Source organism: Anguilla rostrata, chromosome 8 (genome assembly GCF_018555375.3).
Source record: "Anguilla rostrata isolate EN2019 chromosome 8, ASM1855537v3, whole genome shotgun sequence".
Classification (NCBI taxonomy): Eukaryota; Metazoa; Chordata; class Actinopteri; order Anguilliformes; family Anguillidae; genus Anguilla; species Anguilla rostrata.
Genome location: NC_057940.1, coordinates 2,732,559 through 2,750,248, shown reverse-complemented (window position 1 = coordinate 2,750,248; position 17,690 = coordinate 2,732,559). Strand labels below are relative to the sequence as shown.

Genomic DNA, 17,690 nt, shown 5'->3' with positions numbered 1-17,690 from the left:
ATTTTTTTCCATAGACTGCGTTGTTGCCGTTCTCGTTGTGTTAGTGTTAATCAGTTTAACCTTCAGGGTCCAAGTTGAACTATGCGGTTGTTCCCTGCACTTGGACCGGTACTTCTCTCTAGGGGTTTCGTCATACTTGTTCCTGGTTATGGTTATACACTTTGTTGTACGTCGCTCTGGATAAGAGCGTCTGCCAAATGCCTGTAATGTAATGTAATGTAATGATTCGGCTAGCCCTCAACACCCTAAATTCAGCTGGAAATTAAACGATCCTAAATTAAAAGAACCTCAGCTGAGATTTTGAGAATTACTTTGCAAAGATCTTGATCCAAACTGAAGAAAATGCGTGTTGGTGACCAATAGCAAGGCTTAGCTAACATGCTAAAGTTCCAGCAAACTGTCCACCCCTCACGACATCATCAGCTCAGCGTAGAGACCAGGAAATGACAGTTATCCAACTGAAATCCCAATCAGACATTTTCACTAGCTCTGTTCTTTACGCAAACTGGAGTCAATACGCACCGTAGGCTCCAAGGTGCCCTCTTCTGTGAAAAACCAGTCATACTGCAAAAGAAAAAAGAAGGAGATTTTCAACAGATTTTACGCCCCCTCAATCTACTAACAGAACTCAAGCTAAAGATCCTCTCATAGTTCACTTCATTAATCTCTTTTATGAATTTTTAAAGCCTCAATCAAATTGCCCATAAGTCTCCTTTTACTAAGCTTGAAGAGGTTAAGCATCTTAAGACTCTCCTCATAGCTTTTGTCTTTCATACCAGGAACCAATTTAGTTGCCCTTCTTTGAACCTTTTCCAGAGCCTCTATGTCTTCCTTGTAGTACGATCACCAGGACTGCACACAATACTTTAAGTGTGGTCTGAAAAAGGTAAGATAAGGATAGCTTCCTTAGATTCTTACATGCTGTATGAGGGTCTCCACTATCTTGTACTGGTCGGGCATGTGGGTGACCATGTGAGTCATGTTATCCTCCGACGTCCTCACCAGGGTGGGCCCAAAGACGATGGCCAAGTTCCTGGGCTCCATCTGAGAGGAGAAACGGATGAAGAGAGGAGAGAGAGAGAGAGAGGGGACAGAGACACAAAGAGAGAGGACAGAGGGGGAGAAAGTGATGAGAAAAATATTATTTATGGCTAAGGGTACAGTGTTGGGAATGTGTGAGATTTCTATGCAGAACAGCAGCACATGTAAATGAGACATTTACTTCCCCTTCGTGAAAACACAGTACAGACGCATACAGTACAAACACTCAACCTGTGCTTAACCAAGGTTAGTAACAGCGTAAAGTACGACTTCCCCCACACCACATAAAAACAGGTCATGAGTAACCTGCGTTTCTCTGAGCCCTACAGAAACCGCTGGATTACTGGGCTCTCTTCCTGCAGGCAGGGCTCACCTTGTTCTTCTCGCAGTTCTCAGACACCATTTTCAGATGCCCAGAGAGGAACTTGAGCGTCTCGTAGTGATGACTGGGCAGCTGACGGAGCTGGAGAGAGAGAGAGAGAGGGAGGGAGGGAGGGAGGGAGAGACAGAGAGAGAGGGAAGGGAGAGAGAGAGAGAGAGAGAGAGAGAGGGAGGGAGGGAGATAGAGAGAGAGAGAGAGAGGGAGGGGAGAGAGAGAGACAGACACAGGCATTAGCGTCACACTAGCGCTCTCGCGTTCAAAACCTTTAACTACATTACATTACATTACATTCATTTAGCAGACGCTTTTATCCAAAGCGACGTACAAAAGTGCATTTTCATGATCGTAGACAACTGCTGAACACGGGTTCAGTAAGGTACAATTACTTATTTTGTAAAGCTATTTCTAGCCGAGAACAAAGAACACTATCCTGGTCTAACATCTGCAAAGCCAAACTAGGCAGAAGAATAAGCTAGAGTATTAGGACAAATACAATTTACCAAGAAGTGCAGGGATGGGGCAACATGTAACAAGTGACAGGAAAAAGGGTTTTTTTTTTTTTTTTTTTTTTTTTTAAATATATATATATATATATACACAGCGTGGTGGTGGTTATTCTAGGTATAGTCTGAAGAGATGAGTCTTCAGGCCACGGCGGAAGATGGATAGTGAGGGGGAGGTTCGGAGAGGGACGGGGAGTTCGTTCCACCACTGGGGAGCTAGGGTGGAGAAGCTCTGTGATCCCTTTGGGCGGGTGGGAGGGGTTGCAAGACGCCCTGCTGCCGCAGAGCGGAGTGGTCGAGCAGGCACATAGAATTGAGTCATGTCCTGCAAGTAGATAGGGGCTGTCCTGTTGGCGGCAGTGTAGGCAAGGGTCAAGGTAACTAAAAACCTTTAATGGGAAACACAAACTCACCAGCGTCTTCAGAACTTTCAGCCTCTCCACCGCGTCTTCCGTTCTGTTGGCGTCAATAAAATCTGCGTATTTTTCTGCGAAACAACGAACGAGCCGTAAACCCACAGACAGACCCTACTGAGGGAACAGCGACGCCTCACCAAGCTCAGAATGGGGGGAGCTAGGATGACCTGTCAATCACTGACTTGTCTGAACCAATCAGAAGGCTTTTGTCTTCACAGTAAAACAGGACGAATGGCATAATGTCACAAAGCAAATCTTTGTTTAATGGGTGTGTAGTTCTCCCATCACCAGCACAAACACAGAGAAAGGAACTAGGCGTATGTGACAAGAAAGCATAATCATGTAGGTGCGTTTCCCACACTGTCCACAAGATGGCACCAAAAGACAATTTCAGAAAATTCAGATCAATACAAAAAAAGACAACCGCCTTGTCTCCTGAGAAAGGAGGCGTTTAATGCTTGACACAAGTGCCCCTTATTTAAATGAAGACATGCGCAGAATGACAAACAGCTACAGCGATGAATTCATATGCGCGGGCTGTTTTATCACCTCACCGTTCGTGAAGAGGGGCTCTGGAAGCTTCCGGAAGAAGGATTTCAGCAAGCTGCTGATGACATTGAGGTCCCTCCATTTCTGGAGAGAAAAAAGAGACAGAGACAGAAAGAGGGTGAACGAAAGGAGGCGGATGAAGCGGTGTGGACCAGAGAAGGGAGAGTTGAGTGAATGAAGAGATAAATGCGAGTGGATGGGAGGAGGAGTGAGAGAGAGGTAGAGAGAGCGGGGCACAGACGGGCGAGGGACACACACGTCTCACGATCGCCCTGCCCGGTGAGCTTTGAGCTGCAGAGCCGGTGCTTCCTCTGGGCTGGAGATGGCGTGTGTTGTCCCCGGCCCTCAGATCCTGTTACGCAGCCCACGCCTCAGACCAAAGCTGATACAGCAGACATCCGACGATCACACACAAACTGAAATACACACACAACCGACTGAAATACACACACAGCCGACTGAAATACACACACAACAGACTGAAATACACACACAGCAGATCTCCACGATCAGAGGCACAAACTGAAATACACACACAGCCGACTGAAATACACACACAACCGACTGAAATACACACACAGCAGATCTCCACGATCAGAGGCACAAACTGAAATACACACACAACCGACTGAAATACACACACGCAAATTCCACGACAGCAGGCACAAACGAATCAGACACAAACTGAATACACACACAGCCGACTGAAATACACACACAACCGACTGAAATACACACACAGCAGATCTCCACGATCAGAGGCACAAACTGAAATACACACACAACCGACTGAAATACACACACAACTGACTGAAATACACACAGCAGATCTCCACTATCAGAGGCACAAACAAAACAGTCTGAAATGCACACACGGAGAGGCCCCACCGGCAGGGCCCACAGGATGACAGAGCTCTTACCCTGTTGGTGAGCGCAGGGGGACAGTCGTCCAGCCGCACCCCAAACGTGATCCCGGGGAGGTTCTTCTTCTCCACGGGTTTCCTCCTCAGGCCCGTGATACCTCTCCTCCACGTCCCCCTGTCCCGGGGAGGGCTGCTCTCATCTGGGGGGGGGGGCACACCAAATACTCAGCCCTCATTCACACATCCCCAAAACGAGACCCCATAAACCAGGACCTCTCACAACGCATGTTTAACAGGCACTTAAAAGCGCTGCGTCTTCTGTGTGCAAACAGACAGAAACGTTAAAAACGCAGCTGAGAGACAGCGAGTGCTTAACAGGCACCCCGGGGCTTAATGGCCCCCGCTGAGGCCTTTCAGAGGAAAAACCCAAACAGCCCTTTCTGCACTTTCCCTGGGATCCGCACTTCCCCAAACGGGCTCCATATGGGCATCTTATCTCTGTTTACACATTCATTTGCTTTTACTTGTTTTATTACACACTGCATCTATGTCTGGTTAATTTAACCTGTCTGTTTTAGTGTCTCCCATTTTTTATTCTGTGAACCAGTTTCAGCTGAAATGTTTTGCATGAAAGTCGGGAATTAAATTGGCTCTGTGTGTGCTGATTTTGGGGTAACACTGCTGACTGTATGTGCTGATTTTGGGGTACCACTGCTGACTGTATGTGCTGATTTTGGGGTAACACTGCTGACTATGTGCTGATTTTGGGGTAACACTGCTGACTGTGTTGATTTTGGGGTAACACTGCTGACTGTGTTGATTTTGGGGTAACACTGCAGACTGTATGTTGATTTAGGGGTAACACTGCTGACTGTGTTGATTTAGGGGTAACACTGCTGACTGTATGTTGATTTAGGGGTAACACTGCTGACTGTATGTTGATTTAGGGGGCGTACCTCTATGCAGGGGCTTCCTCTCGGAGTTGTGCCGGGGCGAGGGGGGGCTGGGGGTCGTGCCCTCCCCCTTACCCCCCAGCAGGGCTTGTCTGATGCTGAGGGACGGGCGGGAAGGTTTTGGAGAGGGTTCTGACTTACTGCTAGGGGAGCTGGAATACACACACACACACACACACAGTGCAGTATGAGAGCAATGTAGCAGGAGCTTCCTCACTAGGTACACATACACACACACAGGTATACACACAGATGCACGCACGCGCGCGCACACACACACGGACACACACACACCCACACCCACACATGTACACACACACACACTCACTTCATCATGGTGTTGTATTCCTTTATCTTGCGGCTGATCAGGTCCTGGCTGGTGACACCGGCACTCTGAAAACACAAACAGAATCCACACAGATATGATCAGCACACACACACACTGTTTTTACACAAACAGAGCTCTCACACACACATACACACACACACACACACTGTCTTTACACAACCAGAGACCTCTCTCATACACACCGCCGCTGTCCTTACACAACCAGAGAGTTCACACACACACACACACAGTCGCTGTCCTTAACACAACCAGAGACCAAACGCGCTACAGTAATGCTACTCCACCCCCCATTGCAGTGAGTGCGCAGCGTTAGCGTAGCAGAGCCCCGCCCCGCCCACCTGCTCGTTGCCTAGGTTACGGTGCTAAGCCCCGCCCACCTGCTCGTTGCCTAGGTTACGGTGCTAAGCCCCACCCACCTGCTCGTTGTCTAGGTTACGGTGCTAAGCCCCGCCCACCTGCGCGTTGCCTAGGTTACGGTGCTAAGCCCCGCCCACCTGAGCGTTGTCTAGGTTACGGTGCTAAGCCCCGCCCACCTGCTCGTTGCCCAGGTTACTGTTGCCCTGGATGACGCGGATCCAGGCCAGCATGTCCTCGCGGTCCGCGGCCTGGAACAGGTACTCGCAGGCGGAGGTGGTGAGCCGCAGCACGTTCTTGCGCTTGGTGTCGCTGTAGGAGATGTCAATCAGGCAGGCCCGGATGCCGATTGGCTGGGGCTCGCAGTCCGGCTGGGAGGGGGCGGGGGAAGGGGAGGGGGAGGAGGCGGGGGCAGCGGCGGCCGCGGCGTGCGCCAGCCCCTCCTTCCTGTCCTTGTAGAGGTAGAGGGCGTGGCCACGCAGCACGACGTACATCAGCTTCCAGGGACGCATGCCTCCACCGACCCGCTGCGGGAGAGAGAGAGGGAGAGTGAGACACGAACAGACGGAGGAAAGGAGGGAGCAAGGAGAGAAAGAGTGAGACACGCACAGAAGGAGGGAGAAAGAAAGAGATGAAGACAAAGAGAGAGGGACAGATGGATGGAGGGGGCAGAGAGAGGTGGAGAGAGAGTGAGAAATGGGGGAGAGGGAGATGGTGTGAGCAGGGGGGGATGTGTGACCCACTCATACACACACACACATGCATGCACGTATACTCAAACATACACACACACACACACACGCATACTCAAACATACATACAGACACACACACACACACACACGCATACTCAAACATACATACAGACACACACACACACACGTATACTCAAACATACATACACACACACACACACGCATACTCAAACATACATACAGACACACACACACACGTATACTCAAACATACATACACACACACACGTATACTCAAACATACACACACACACACACACACACACACACACACACGTATACTCAAACATACATACAGACACACACACACGCATACTCAAACATACATACAGACACACACACATGTATACTCAAACATACATACACACACACACATGTATACTCAAACATACATACACACACACACACACACACACGTATACTCAAGCATACATACAGACACACACACACCTTGCTCTTTTCGGTGTTGAGCTGTCGGAAGTGCAGCCAGCCCTCCTTGGAGGAGTCGCTGAAGATGTCTGAGGAGGAGTCCTTCCGGGACCCAGAGTCATCCGAGGACTTGTGTCCGTCCAGAGCCTAACAGAGAGAGAGAAAGAGAGAGAGAGAGAGAGAGAGAGAGAGAGAGAGAGAGAGAGAGAGAGAGCGCACTGCAGTCAGGACCAGGCAGAGAGACACACACACACGGGGACGCACTCACACACACGGGCACGCACGCACTCACACACACCGCCACCCTCTACACAGCTGATCCTAGAGTCACTCTCTACACGACTATTCTTACAGTCACCCTCTACATTATGGTTCCTACTACAGTGTTCAGACTGCAGGTGCTGTGTTCAGGCGCTGTGTTCAGACTGCAGGTGCTGTGTTCAGACTGTATGAGATGTGTTCAGACTGCAGGCGCTGTGTTCAGGTGCTGTGTTCAGACTGTATGAGCTGTGTTCAGGGCTGTGCACAGTCTGCAGGCGCTGTGTTCAGGTGCTGTGTTCAGACTGTATGAGATGTGTTCAGACTGTATGAGTTGTGTTCAGGCGCTGTGTTCAGACTGTATGAGCTGTGTTCAGGGCTGTGTTCAGACTGTGGGACCTGTGTTCAGGCGCTGTGTTCAGACTGCAGGTGCTGTGTTCAGACTGTATGAGATGTGTTCAGACTGCAGGCGCTGTGTTCAGGGGCTGTGTTCAGACTGTATGAGATGTGTGCAGGCGCTGTGTTCAGACTGTATGAGATGTGTTCAGGCGCTGTGTTCAGGCTGTATGAGATGTGTTCAGGAGCTGTGTTCAGACTGTATGAGATGTGTTCAGGCGCTGTGTTCAGACTGTATGAGATGTGTTCAGACTGCAGGCGCTGTGTTCAGGCTGTATGAGATGTGTTCAGGCGCGCGGATGCCGCAGACTCACCTTCCTCAGGCCTCTCAGGCTGGTTAAGTGCTTAATGGACGTCCTCCTGCAGAGAGAGAGAGAGAGATGGGGGGGGGGGGAAGAGAGAGGAGAGAGAGAGAGACTGCGTCAGACAGAGGCGTAGGTCCGCGGGGCGTGGGGGGTCATCGCTGCGTCACACACAGCTACTTACGCTCTCCCCTCTTCCCTGTAGTCGTCCAGGCCCTCGTCGTACGACTTGGAGCGCTCCGATTTGGGGCCCGACTCCGACTCCAGAACGGTGTGCCGGAGGGACTCTGCGAGGGGGGGGGAGAGCTTCAGTGAGTGAGACTGCGTTGCCGTGACACCACAGGTAAACGTACACCTGCTTTCTTGCGACGCAGCAGTATGTTGATGTACGTCAACAGCGGAGTTTCTGCCAGCTTAGCGTTAGCATTAGCATTTCCAGACACTCCCACAGTCTCTGCTCTGTTACAGTAAGAGGGAGAGAGAAAGGGCTCAGTCCTGCACACCCCTCAAAACATACAGAGCAGGAAACCAAAGACACTTCACCAGGGAAACTCGACTGCTGAGGATGCAGCACATAAACAGAGATGCAGAGATACAGACACACAGAGACACAGACATGCAGACAGAGACACAGATATACAGACACACACAGACACAGACATGCAGACAGAGACACAGATATACAGACACACACAGACACAGACATGCAGACAGAGACACAGATATACAGACACAGGCACACAGACACATAGAAACAGAGAGACACACAGACAGACACGGGCAGGAGCAGCAGCAGCACCATAACCACATCGGCTCCCCCTGCCGAGGGGGGGGGGGGCCTCTTACCTTGGTCATGTGACAGCTGTCGGCGCATGAGGGGGCAGGGGTGGATCGCAGTTATGGCGGGAGAGACAGAGATCACAGCGGAAGCTGGAATGTGTGCAGCGTCACGGTCAGCGCTAGGGCTAGCAGGCTCGTCTGGAACGAGGCAACACACACACACACACACACACACACACACACACACACAGTGTGTCAAACAGGCCACAGAGCACCTCGTGTACCTCCATTAAACACACAAACATATCCCACAATTCACCTGCCGCATGGCATTATGGGATGCGTGTGTGTATAGCCAGGGTAGGGGTTAACAGGTTAACATGCACATTCTTAAACAGGAATCTGAAATACAAAGACATGGAAGGAAAATAACTTTTTTTTCAATTCACCGCCTACGTAGCTGAACTCATATTTCATAAATGATAACTCATCCAAGTAGGCATCAGCAAAAGGAGTGGTAGTGTTTTTTTTACCATTAGCATCTCACGGCACAACTGACTGAAATAAGCACACAAAATGAGAAGGGCCAGTGTCACTGGCTCAATCATTCCGACAGGGTTTTAAGGTGGTACTCAAGCGTTTTTAAGGTGGCATTCAGTGTTTTTAAGGTGGCAACTCAGTGTTGTTTGCAAGATGGTACTCAGTGTTCGTAAGGTGGTAACTCAATGTTTTTAAGGTGGTATTCAGTGTTTTTAAGGCGGAACTCTGTGTTTTTAAGGTGATACTCTGTTGTTAAGGTGGTACTCAGTGGTTGAAAAGTGGTACTCAATGCTTTATGGTGGTACTCAGTTTTTAAGGTGGTACTTTCTGTTTTTAACGATGACTCAGGGAAAGGAGAGAAGGAACAGCGGGAGAAGGCGTGTGTCAGACACGTTGCCATGGCAGAAATCAGCCATTGCCCTGCCCCGCCCGACCAGTGTGACCTCGTTACCAGGACAACGCTCTGGGCTCCCCGCCCGGCCCAGCGCTGCGTCTCTCAGTGATAAACGCACACAGCCGCTACGCTGGGGCGCTACGAGCGGTAGCATGCCGCTACGCTGGGGCGCTACAAGCTTTAGCATGCTGCTACGCTGGGGCGCTACGAGCGTTAGCATGCCGCTACGCTGGGGCGCTACGAGCGTTAGCATGCCGCTACGCTGGGGCGCTACGAGCTTTAGCATGCCGCTACGCTGGGGCGCTACGAGCTTTAGCATGCCGCTACGCTGGGGCGCTACGAGCGTTAGCATGCCGCTACGCTGGGGCGCTACGAGCGTTAGCATGCCGCTACGCTGGAGCGCTACGAGCGTTAGCATGCCGCTACGCTGGGGCGCTACAAGCGTTAGCATGTCGCTACGCTGGGGCGCTACGAGCGTTAGCATGCGGGGCGAGTACCAACGCTGCGGAAGCATGCACGTTTCCATGCGCGTCTGCTAATGGGAGCCGCAGCGTCCAGCCACAAACGCGCATTTTTATTGCGACGTCTTCGGTTTCCAAACAACAGAATGTTCTGTATTCAGGACAAAAAAAAAGCCAGAGCAGAAAGCAATTAAGAAATTAAAATCCGCCACCAGCCCCCATGTGCGAAAAAAGGGTCTCTTGCGCAACTTGAACAAAATGTCCAGAAACACTTTCCATACGGTCCTAGTAAAGCCGGCCAAAAATGAGTGCTCTGCCGTTCAAACGTGACCTCAAACAAACAAAAACATCCACGGGCACGCTGAGAACCAGGACGCGTATAATATATCCTGTTTTTTTTGGGGTTTTTTTGACATCCCGTTTTTTCATAAACCGAAAAGTTATAAATTTTCCACACCCACAAAAAAAAAAAAAAAAACTTGCAGTACAGCACAAAGCAAAGTGCTGGAGTTCCGTCAAGCTGCCGCGGGACATTGGGAGCTAAAATTAAAACGGATGGCCTAGTTTGGAGCCTTCTGCGGTCCGACGCTAACTATGCCCCGCCCACCGACGTGACTCCGCCCTCTCCATTCCACAGGCGCCACCCCTTTTCTCTCCTCGAAGGCCGGCCCCCCCATCTCCCAGACTCCGCCCCCTCCACCCTGCCTGGCCGCGAGAGCCAATCGCGGGGAGACAGTGCTCGGGACGAGCAGCGTGTCCATGGTTACGGGCGTGTCCATGGTTACGGGCCCGCCCGTGGAGCAGGGGGTCCCGTCCTCCTCTCCGAATGAGGACAGGGTCACGGCGGGACGACTGGAGCGACAGCAGCGCTCACACACCTGTTCCCCCGCCATACTGCAGTCCCCCCCGGGGAGGGGGGGGGGAGGCACACGCCACAACTCTGATGTGAAACTGGGGCTCACAAAACAATCTGCTAAAGGCACTCAAAAATTATGCCTCCAAAAATACTTTTTTTTAACTAACTTTCTTTTTTTTTCTTTCTTTTTTTTGCAGACGAAATGCTGCAGCACTCTGGATATTAAAATATGGAAATTTCCTGAACGCAAACAGGAAGATGACGATGAAAAAAACACAAAAAGGATAAAATGTTAGGGAGTAAAGAGGATCGCCAGTGAAGGAGAGCGTTAACGAGCCTCACACTGCTCTCTGTCCTCACAACCCCAGTGTGTTTTCACAACAAGACCTCAGAGAACCTTCCAGAAACCAGGAGACTAACGAGCCTGAGGTCTTGTCTCACAGCACACACATAGCACACACGCACACACACGCACCCTCACACTGTATCAGATACATCCAGCAACCAGGACCACTACCAACCACCCACCCACCCACACACACACACACACACCCTCACACTATATCAGATACATCCAGCAACCAGGACCACTACCACCCACCCACATACACACACACGCGCACACGCACACACACACCCTCACACTATATGCGTTGTTGCCGTTCTCGTTGTGTTAGTGTCAATCAGTTTAACCTTCAGGGTCCAAGTTGAACTATGCGGTTGTTCTCTGCACTTAGACCGGTACTTCTTCTCTAGGGGTTTCGTCATACTTGTTCCTGGTTATGGTTATACACTTTGTTGTACGTCACTCTGGATAAGAGCATCTGCCAAATGCCTGTAATGTAATGTAATGTAATATATCAGATACATCCAGAAATCAGGACCGTCTTCTCTAACCACTACCACCCACCCACCCCCACACACACACACACACACACACACACACCCTCACACTGTATCAGATACATCCAGAAATCAGGACCACTACCACCCACCCACACACACACACACACACGCGCACACACACACACACACACACACACTCTCATACACACACACACACACACTCTCATACACACCCACACACACGCACACACACACACACACACGCACACACACGCACGCACGCACGCACACACACACACACACGCACACACACACGCACACGCACACGCACACGCACACACACACACACACTCTCATACACACACAGGCTCACTCAGCAGAAGTTGCCCATCTGAAGGAGGAAGGCGATGGAGACGTACTGCAGTGAGCAGCACCCTGTCCCCTCCGGCAGAATTAATCCCACACGACGCGAACAATTAGCTCCCGCTAACGGTGCCACTCAGCTACCGACATCTCCATCCGTTCTGACGGACCGGGCCAGACCTGAGCGGACCTGAGCGGAGCTGAGCGGAGCTGAGCTGAGCGGACCCGAGCGGACCCGAGCGGAGTGGAGCCGAGCCGAGCCGAGCCGAGCCGAGCGGACCTGAGCTGAGCAGAGCTGAGCTGAGCTGAGCTGAGCTGAGCTGAGCTGAGCGGAGCTGAGCTGAGCGGAGCTGAACAGGCGCGGCATTCGAGAACCGAACCAACGCGCTACTGGAACGGCACCAGGAACCCTGCGACTTAGCGGGGTCTGAAATTTACAGCGCCGGTGCGATGGTACTGACCGACGTTCCTGGCTGAGTTTGGGACAGCCCAGATGTGGAGTAATCAGCGCTGAGCTTTTAAACCAGGGGTGTCCAATCTTATCCAAAAAGGGCCGGTGTGGGTGCTGGTTTTTGATTTTGTCCAGCTCTAAGCACCTGATTCGACTTGACTGAAGACCGTGACAAGTTAATTAGTTGAATTTGGTGTCATAGTGCAGAGCTAAAACAATAACCTGCACCCACACCAGCCCCTTTATGGATAAGACTGGACACCCCTGTTTTAAACGAAACGCTCTCGTCCCATCTCAGCACCACTTCGCCTTCTCTCCGAGACAAGCGTCCCGACCAACCCCGAAAATCCGCAGGGAAGCAGGTAACCCACGACGACCGGCCCGCGCCGCCAAGCCGCTCAGAGACGGCGGGAGCAGAGAGCCCACACAGGAAGTGACATCGCCCTGCTTCCTTCAGGAAAACGTGCAACAGAGCAGAGCCTCACGCTGACGTGCAGGAGAGAGGAACCAAACACACCGCGCACTCAACACACTTCCACCTGAACACACCACACACTGAACACACTGCCACCTGAACACACCACACACTGAACACAATGCACACTCAACACACTTCCACCTGAACACACCACACACTGAACACAATGCACACTCAACACACTGCCACCTGAACACACCACACACTGAACACAATGCACACTCAACACACTGCCACCTGAACACACCACACACTGAACACACTGCCACCTGAACACAGCGCACACTGAACACACTGCCACCTGAACACACCGCACACTGAACACACTGCCACCTGAACACACCACACACTGAACACACTGCCACCAGAACACAGCGCACACTGAACACACTGCCACCTGAACACAACGCACACTCAACACACTGCCACCTGAACACACCGCACACTGAACACACTGCCACCTGAACACACCACACACTCAACACACTGCCACCTGAACACACCACACATTCAACACACTTCCACCTGAACACACCGCACACTGAACACACTGCCACCTGAACACACCACACACAGAACACACTGCCACCTGAACACACCACACACAGAACACACTGCCACCTGAACACACCACACACAGAACACACTGCCACCTGAACACAATACGCACTCAACACACTGCCACCTGAACACACCACACACTGAACACACTGCCACCTGAACACAACGCACATTGAACACACTGCCACCTGAACACAACGCACACTGAACACACCGCACACTCAACACACTGCCACCTGAACACACTGCACACTGAACACACTGCCACCTGAACACACCACACACTGAACACACTGCCACCTGAACACAACGCACACTCAACACACTGCCACCTGAACACACCGCACACTGAACACACTGCCACCTGAACACAACGCACACTCAACACACTGCCACCTGAACACACCGCACACTCAACACACTGCCACCTGAACACACCACACACTGCCACCAGAACACAACGCATACTGAACACACTGCCACCTGAACACACCGCACACTCAACACACTGCCACCTGAACACACCGCACACTCAACACACTGCCACCTGAACACACCACACATTCAACACACTTCCACCTGAACACACCGCACACTGAACACACTGCCACCTGAACACACCACACACAGAACACACTGCCACCTGAACACACCACACACAGAACACACTGCCACCTGAACACACCACACACAGAACACACTGCCACCTGAACACAATGCGCACTCAACACACTGCCACCTGAACACACCACACACTGAACACACTGCCACCTGAACACAACGCACATTGAACACACTGCCACCTGAACACAATGCGCACTCAACACACTGCCACCTGAACACACCACACACTGAACACACTGCCACCTGAACACAACGCACATTGAACACACTGCCACCTGAACACACCACACACTCAACACACTGCCACCTGAACACAATGCACACTCAACACACTGCCACCTGAACACACCACACACTGAACACACTGCCACCTGAACACAACGCACATTGAACACACTGCCACCTGAACACAACGCACACTGAACACACTGCCACCTGAACACAACGCACACTCAACACACTGCCACCTGAACACACTGCACACTCAACACACTGCCACCTGAACACACCGCACACTGAACACACTGCCACCTGAACACAACGCACACTGAACACACTGCCACCTGAACACACTGCACACTCAACACACTGCCACCTGAACACACTGCACACTCAACACACTGCCACCTGAACACACCACACACTGAACACACCGCACACTCAACACACTGCCACCTGAACACACCGCACACTGAACACACTGCCACCTGAACACACTGCACACTCAACACACTGCCACCTGAACACACCACACACTGAACACAACGCACACTCAACACACTGCCACCTGAACACACCACACACTCAACACACTGCCACCTGAACACAATGCACACTGAACACACTGCCACCTGAACACACCACACACTGAACACACTGCCACCTGAACACACCACACACTGAACACACTGCCACCTGAACACAAAGCACACTGAACAATCTCACCCAAACACTTCACTTTATGCCTTTAATGTTGCAGTTATTATTATTATTTCATACATTTTTTAAAATTACTTTTTACTTTAAATTAGAGGCATTTAGTAGACGCTCAAAATACCAACAGCAGTGTCCGACCGGGGAGTCAAACCCGCAGCCCTTACAGTGCCAGATCCCTGACCACTATACTACCCTAACCACTATACTACCCTACTCTAGTAACGATACTAACCGTATTATTATTACTGCCGTTCCGCCAGTGCAGTACAGCTCAAAGGACCGAGCTAACTAACAGGGAGCGGGTTTATCCCAGGGAAAAACCTGCTTCACCCTGTCTTTCTGCCACAGTAGATCAGAGATGAGGGATACACTGACACACACTCCACTCAATCAGCCTGCATGGAAAGTGCCAGAACCTGGTCGAGCAGGGAACCAGTCAGCCACACCAGAGGAGACCGCGTCTCTCCCCAAACGCACATTTCACACGCAGCGCTATGTTCAGCGTTTGTGTGCGTCCCCCCGCCCTGTCGTCTGATCTGACCCCGAAACCCCCCAGCGCCCACGGTAGTGCCCACGCTGGTGCCCGCGCTGGTGCCCGCTCCTGCGCCCACACTGCTGCCCACTCGCAGCCTGCAGCTACACACGTACGCATGCGCCGCGGAGCCAAACCACAGGATGCGTATCCATCCGCCAAAAAACGAACCACAAAAAAAAGATTTATCAAACACACACACAAAATAATCCAGTGAAAATAAGGACTGTTTTTAATGCCCTGCAGCTCACAGACAGGTGGCTAAGAGAACTGCCCTACAGGCGCACGACACCGTAAAAAAAAGACGCCAAAAAGTGAAAGCAAAATTTTTTCGGAATGCGGTGATGCGGGCGGGCGTATCCATGAGAACAAGAACAATGAAATCAGAAGCAACAGCTCCACTAAAACGAGGAGATCACTGTATCTGGATCTCTGGGATGGATGTTTCTAGCCTGACCACCAAAGGCCAATTTAAGACACCGTACCCTTCCAAACGATTCAACCTGCGGCGCCATTTGCGATTAATAAACAAACGGCACCTTTTATAATTATTAGAATGGTTAGTCTTCCCTCCCCCCCTTCTTTAAGAGAAATGTCTTCACCACACAATCATTTTCCTGATAAATCACTCTCCATAACGATTGGCATCCTTTTATAAGCCTGTTATCCCCCAACACCCCCCCCCCCCACCACCCACCCACCCAAACTCCCGTCTGGCTGTGTGAATTCCGAGCTCTGTTTCCATGGCAACCCCCATGGCGGCGCGGCTCTTACCGATGAAGGGGATGGAGTCCAGCGATTGGTCCAGGCCGTCGGGGGCGGGGGGCGTGGCCTGCTGCTGCTGCTGCTGCTGGATCCGAAGCTCCCGCCGCGCGTCATTGGGCAGCCAGCAGGCCGAGTCCGGCACGGGGGCGGGGCCAGCGTCCGATTCGCTCACGGCCAGGATGTAGGAGGGGTGGCGGAGCGGCTGGGAGGCGGGGCCTAGCCTCCCCGTGGGCGGCTTCTCCCGCAGGACCACCGCCGGCTCCGCCCCCTTCCCATTGCTGGAGGGGGTGACCGTGACCGCCGCCGGTCTTTGTTCTTTGGGGGCGTCCGCGTGGGACCCCAGCAGCTGCTCCGTACCTTTGGTGAGCCCGGGCGCAGGGGCAGGCCCCGCCCGGAAACTGTTGCCACGGCCCGCAGTGGGCGGGGCCCTGTGGAGGGGGGGCTGTTGGTGGTGGAGGTGGGGGGGGGCCGCGCCGGGCCGCTGCAGGGGGAGGGGCTGCGCGCCGGGCGGGCGGCCCTGCTGGAGCCGGTCGTCAGGCTCCGCCCTCCCGAAGCCCCGCCTCTCCGAGGGCTCCAGGAAGTCGAAGGAGCGGGCGCGCGGTTTGGAGTCCCGGGGGGCGGGCCGGGTCCAGTCCCTGGGCGGGGCGGCGGCGGCGGCGGGGCGGCCCCCCAGCCCCAGGCCCAGGCGGTCGTGCGAGATGCTGCGCGGGGGCGGGGCGGGGCAGGGGGCGGGGCCGGGGTGGTGAAGGGCGGCCCGGTCGTGGGAGGTGCTGCGGCGGCGCCCGGGGGACCCGCGGGACGCCGGGTCGTACTCCGCGGCCCGGAAGCTGTCCAGCCGCTCCTGGATGGTGCGGCCGCCGTACGCGCGGATGCGCCTGCTGTCCACGTACTCCCGGTACGTCGTGTACGTCCGCCAGTCTATGCTCTGCCGGGAGGCCGGCGCCGGATTGGCCGAGGAGGCGGAGGAGGAGTGGGGGAGGGGCGGGGCGTAGTGATTGGGTTCCGCCAGCGAGGTCCTGACGGAGGCGGGGCAGCCGGGGGTGGCGAACACGGCGGTGTCCAGCGGGCGAGCGGGGTGGGGGGGCGGGGGGGGCCGGGCGGCTGAAACGGGCCAGGCGGGGGCGGGGCGGGGGCGGGGGCGGGGGCGGGGCGGCTGGTCCTCAGCGCGCTCGGGTCTGGAGGCCCCGCCCCGTACCGCCACTCCTCGGTCCTGTGGCAGACCCCCGAAAGGCCGGGGGGCTCCACCTGGCCTGCGGCCCCCGTGGGGGGCGGGGAGGGGGGCACGGGGATCTCCAGGCGGTAGGCCAGCTCCGCGGGGGCCGGCTCGGGGCTGTGGGACATCCCGCCGGGTTTAGGCTCTACGCGCGGGTAGCGCAGGGGCGGCGGCTCGGGGATGTGGAGGGCGTTCCCGCTGTAGGACCCATGGCCCTTCTGATAGGCGTCCTGGGAATACGCCTGCGGAAAGGGGGGGGCACAACGGGGGGGGGGGGTCACTTAAATCAACATTTACACAAAATGGGGGGGGGGGGGTGTCAGTAAATTCACATTCACAACA

The 17,690-nt window shown here is 53.4% G+C and overlaps 1 protein-coding gene across 1 annotated transcript in view; it reads right to left on the bottom strand.

The window, feature by feature from the left end:
- The window catches only part of LOC135260292 (rho GTPase-activating protein 21-like), a 76,949-nt gene that overhangs the window by 6,814 nt on the left and 52,445 nt on the right, over positions 1-17,690 (bottom strand). The window contains 16 exon segments of the mRNA XM_064345533.1: positions 523-564; positions 919-1,044; positions 1,415-1,504; positions 2,340-2,413; positions 2,897-3,151; positions 3,584-3,659; positions 3,812-3,954; positions 4,711-4,859; positions 5,036-5,100; positions 5,590-5,937; positions 6,614-6,739; positions 7,561-7,606; positions 7,733-7,835; positions 8,395-8,526; positions 16,145-17,174; positions 17,177-17,590. Coding sequence (XP_064201603.1) covers positions 523-564; positions 919-1,044; positions 1,415-1,504; positions 2,340-2,413; positions 2,897-3,151; positions 3,584-3,659; positions 3,812-3,954; positions 4,711-4,859; positions 5,036-5,100; positions 5,590-5,937; positions 6,614-6,739; positions 7,561-7,606; positions 7,733-7,835; positions 8,395-8,526; positions 16,145-17,174; positions 17,177-17,590 — 3,219 coding nt within the window.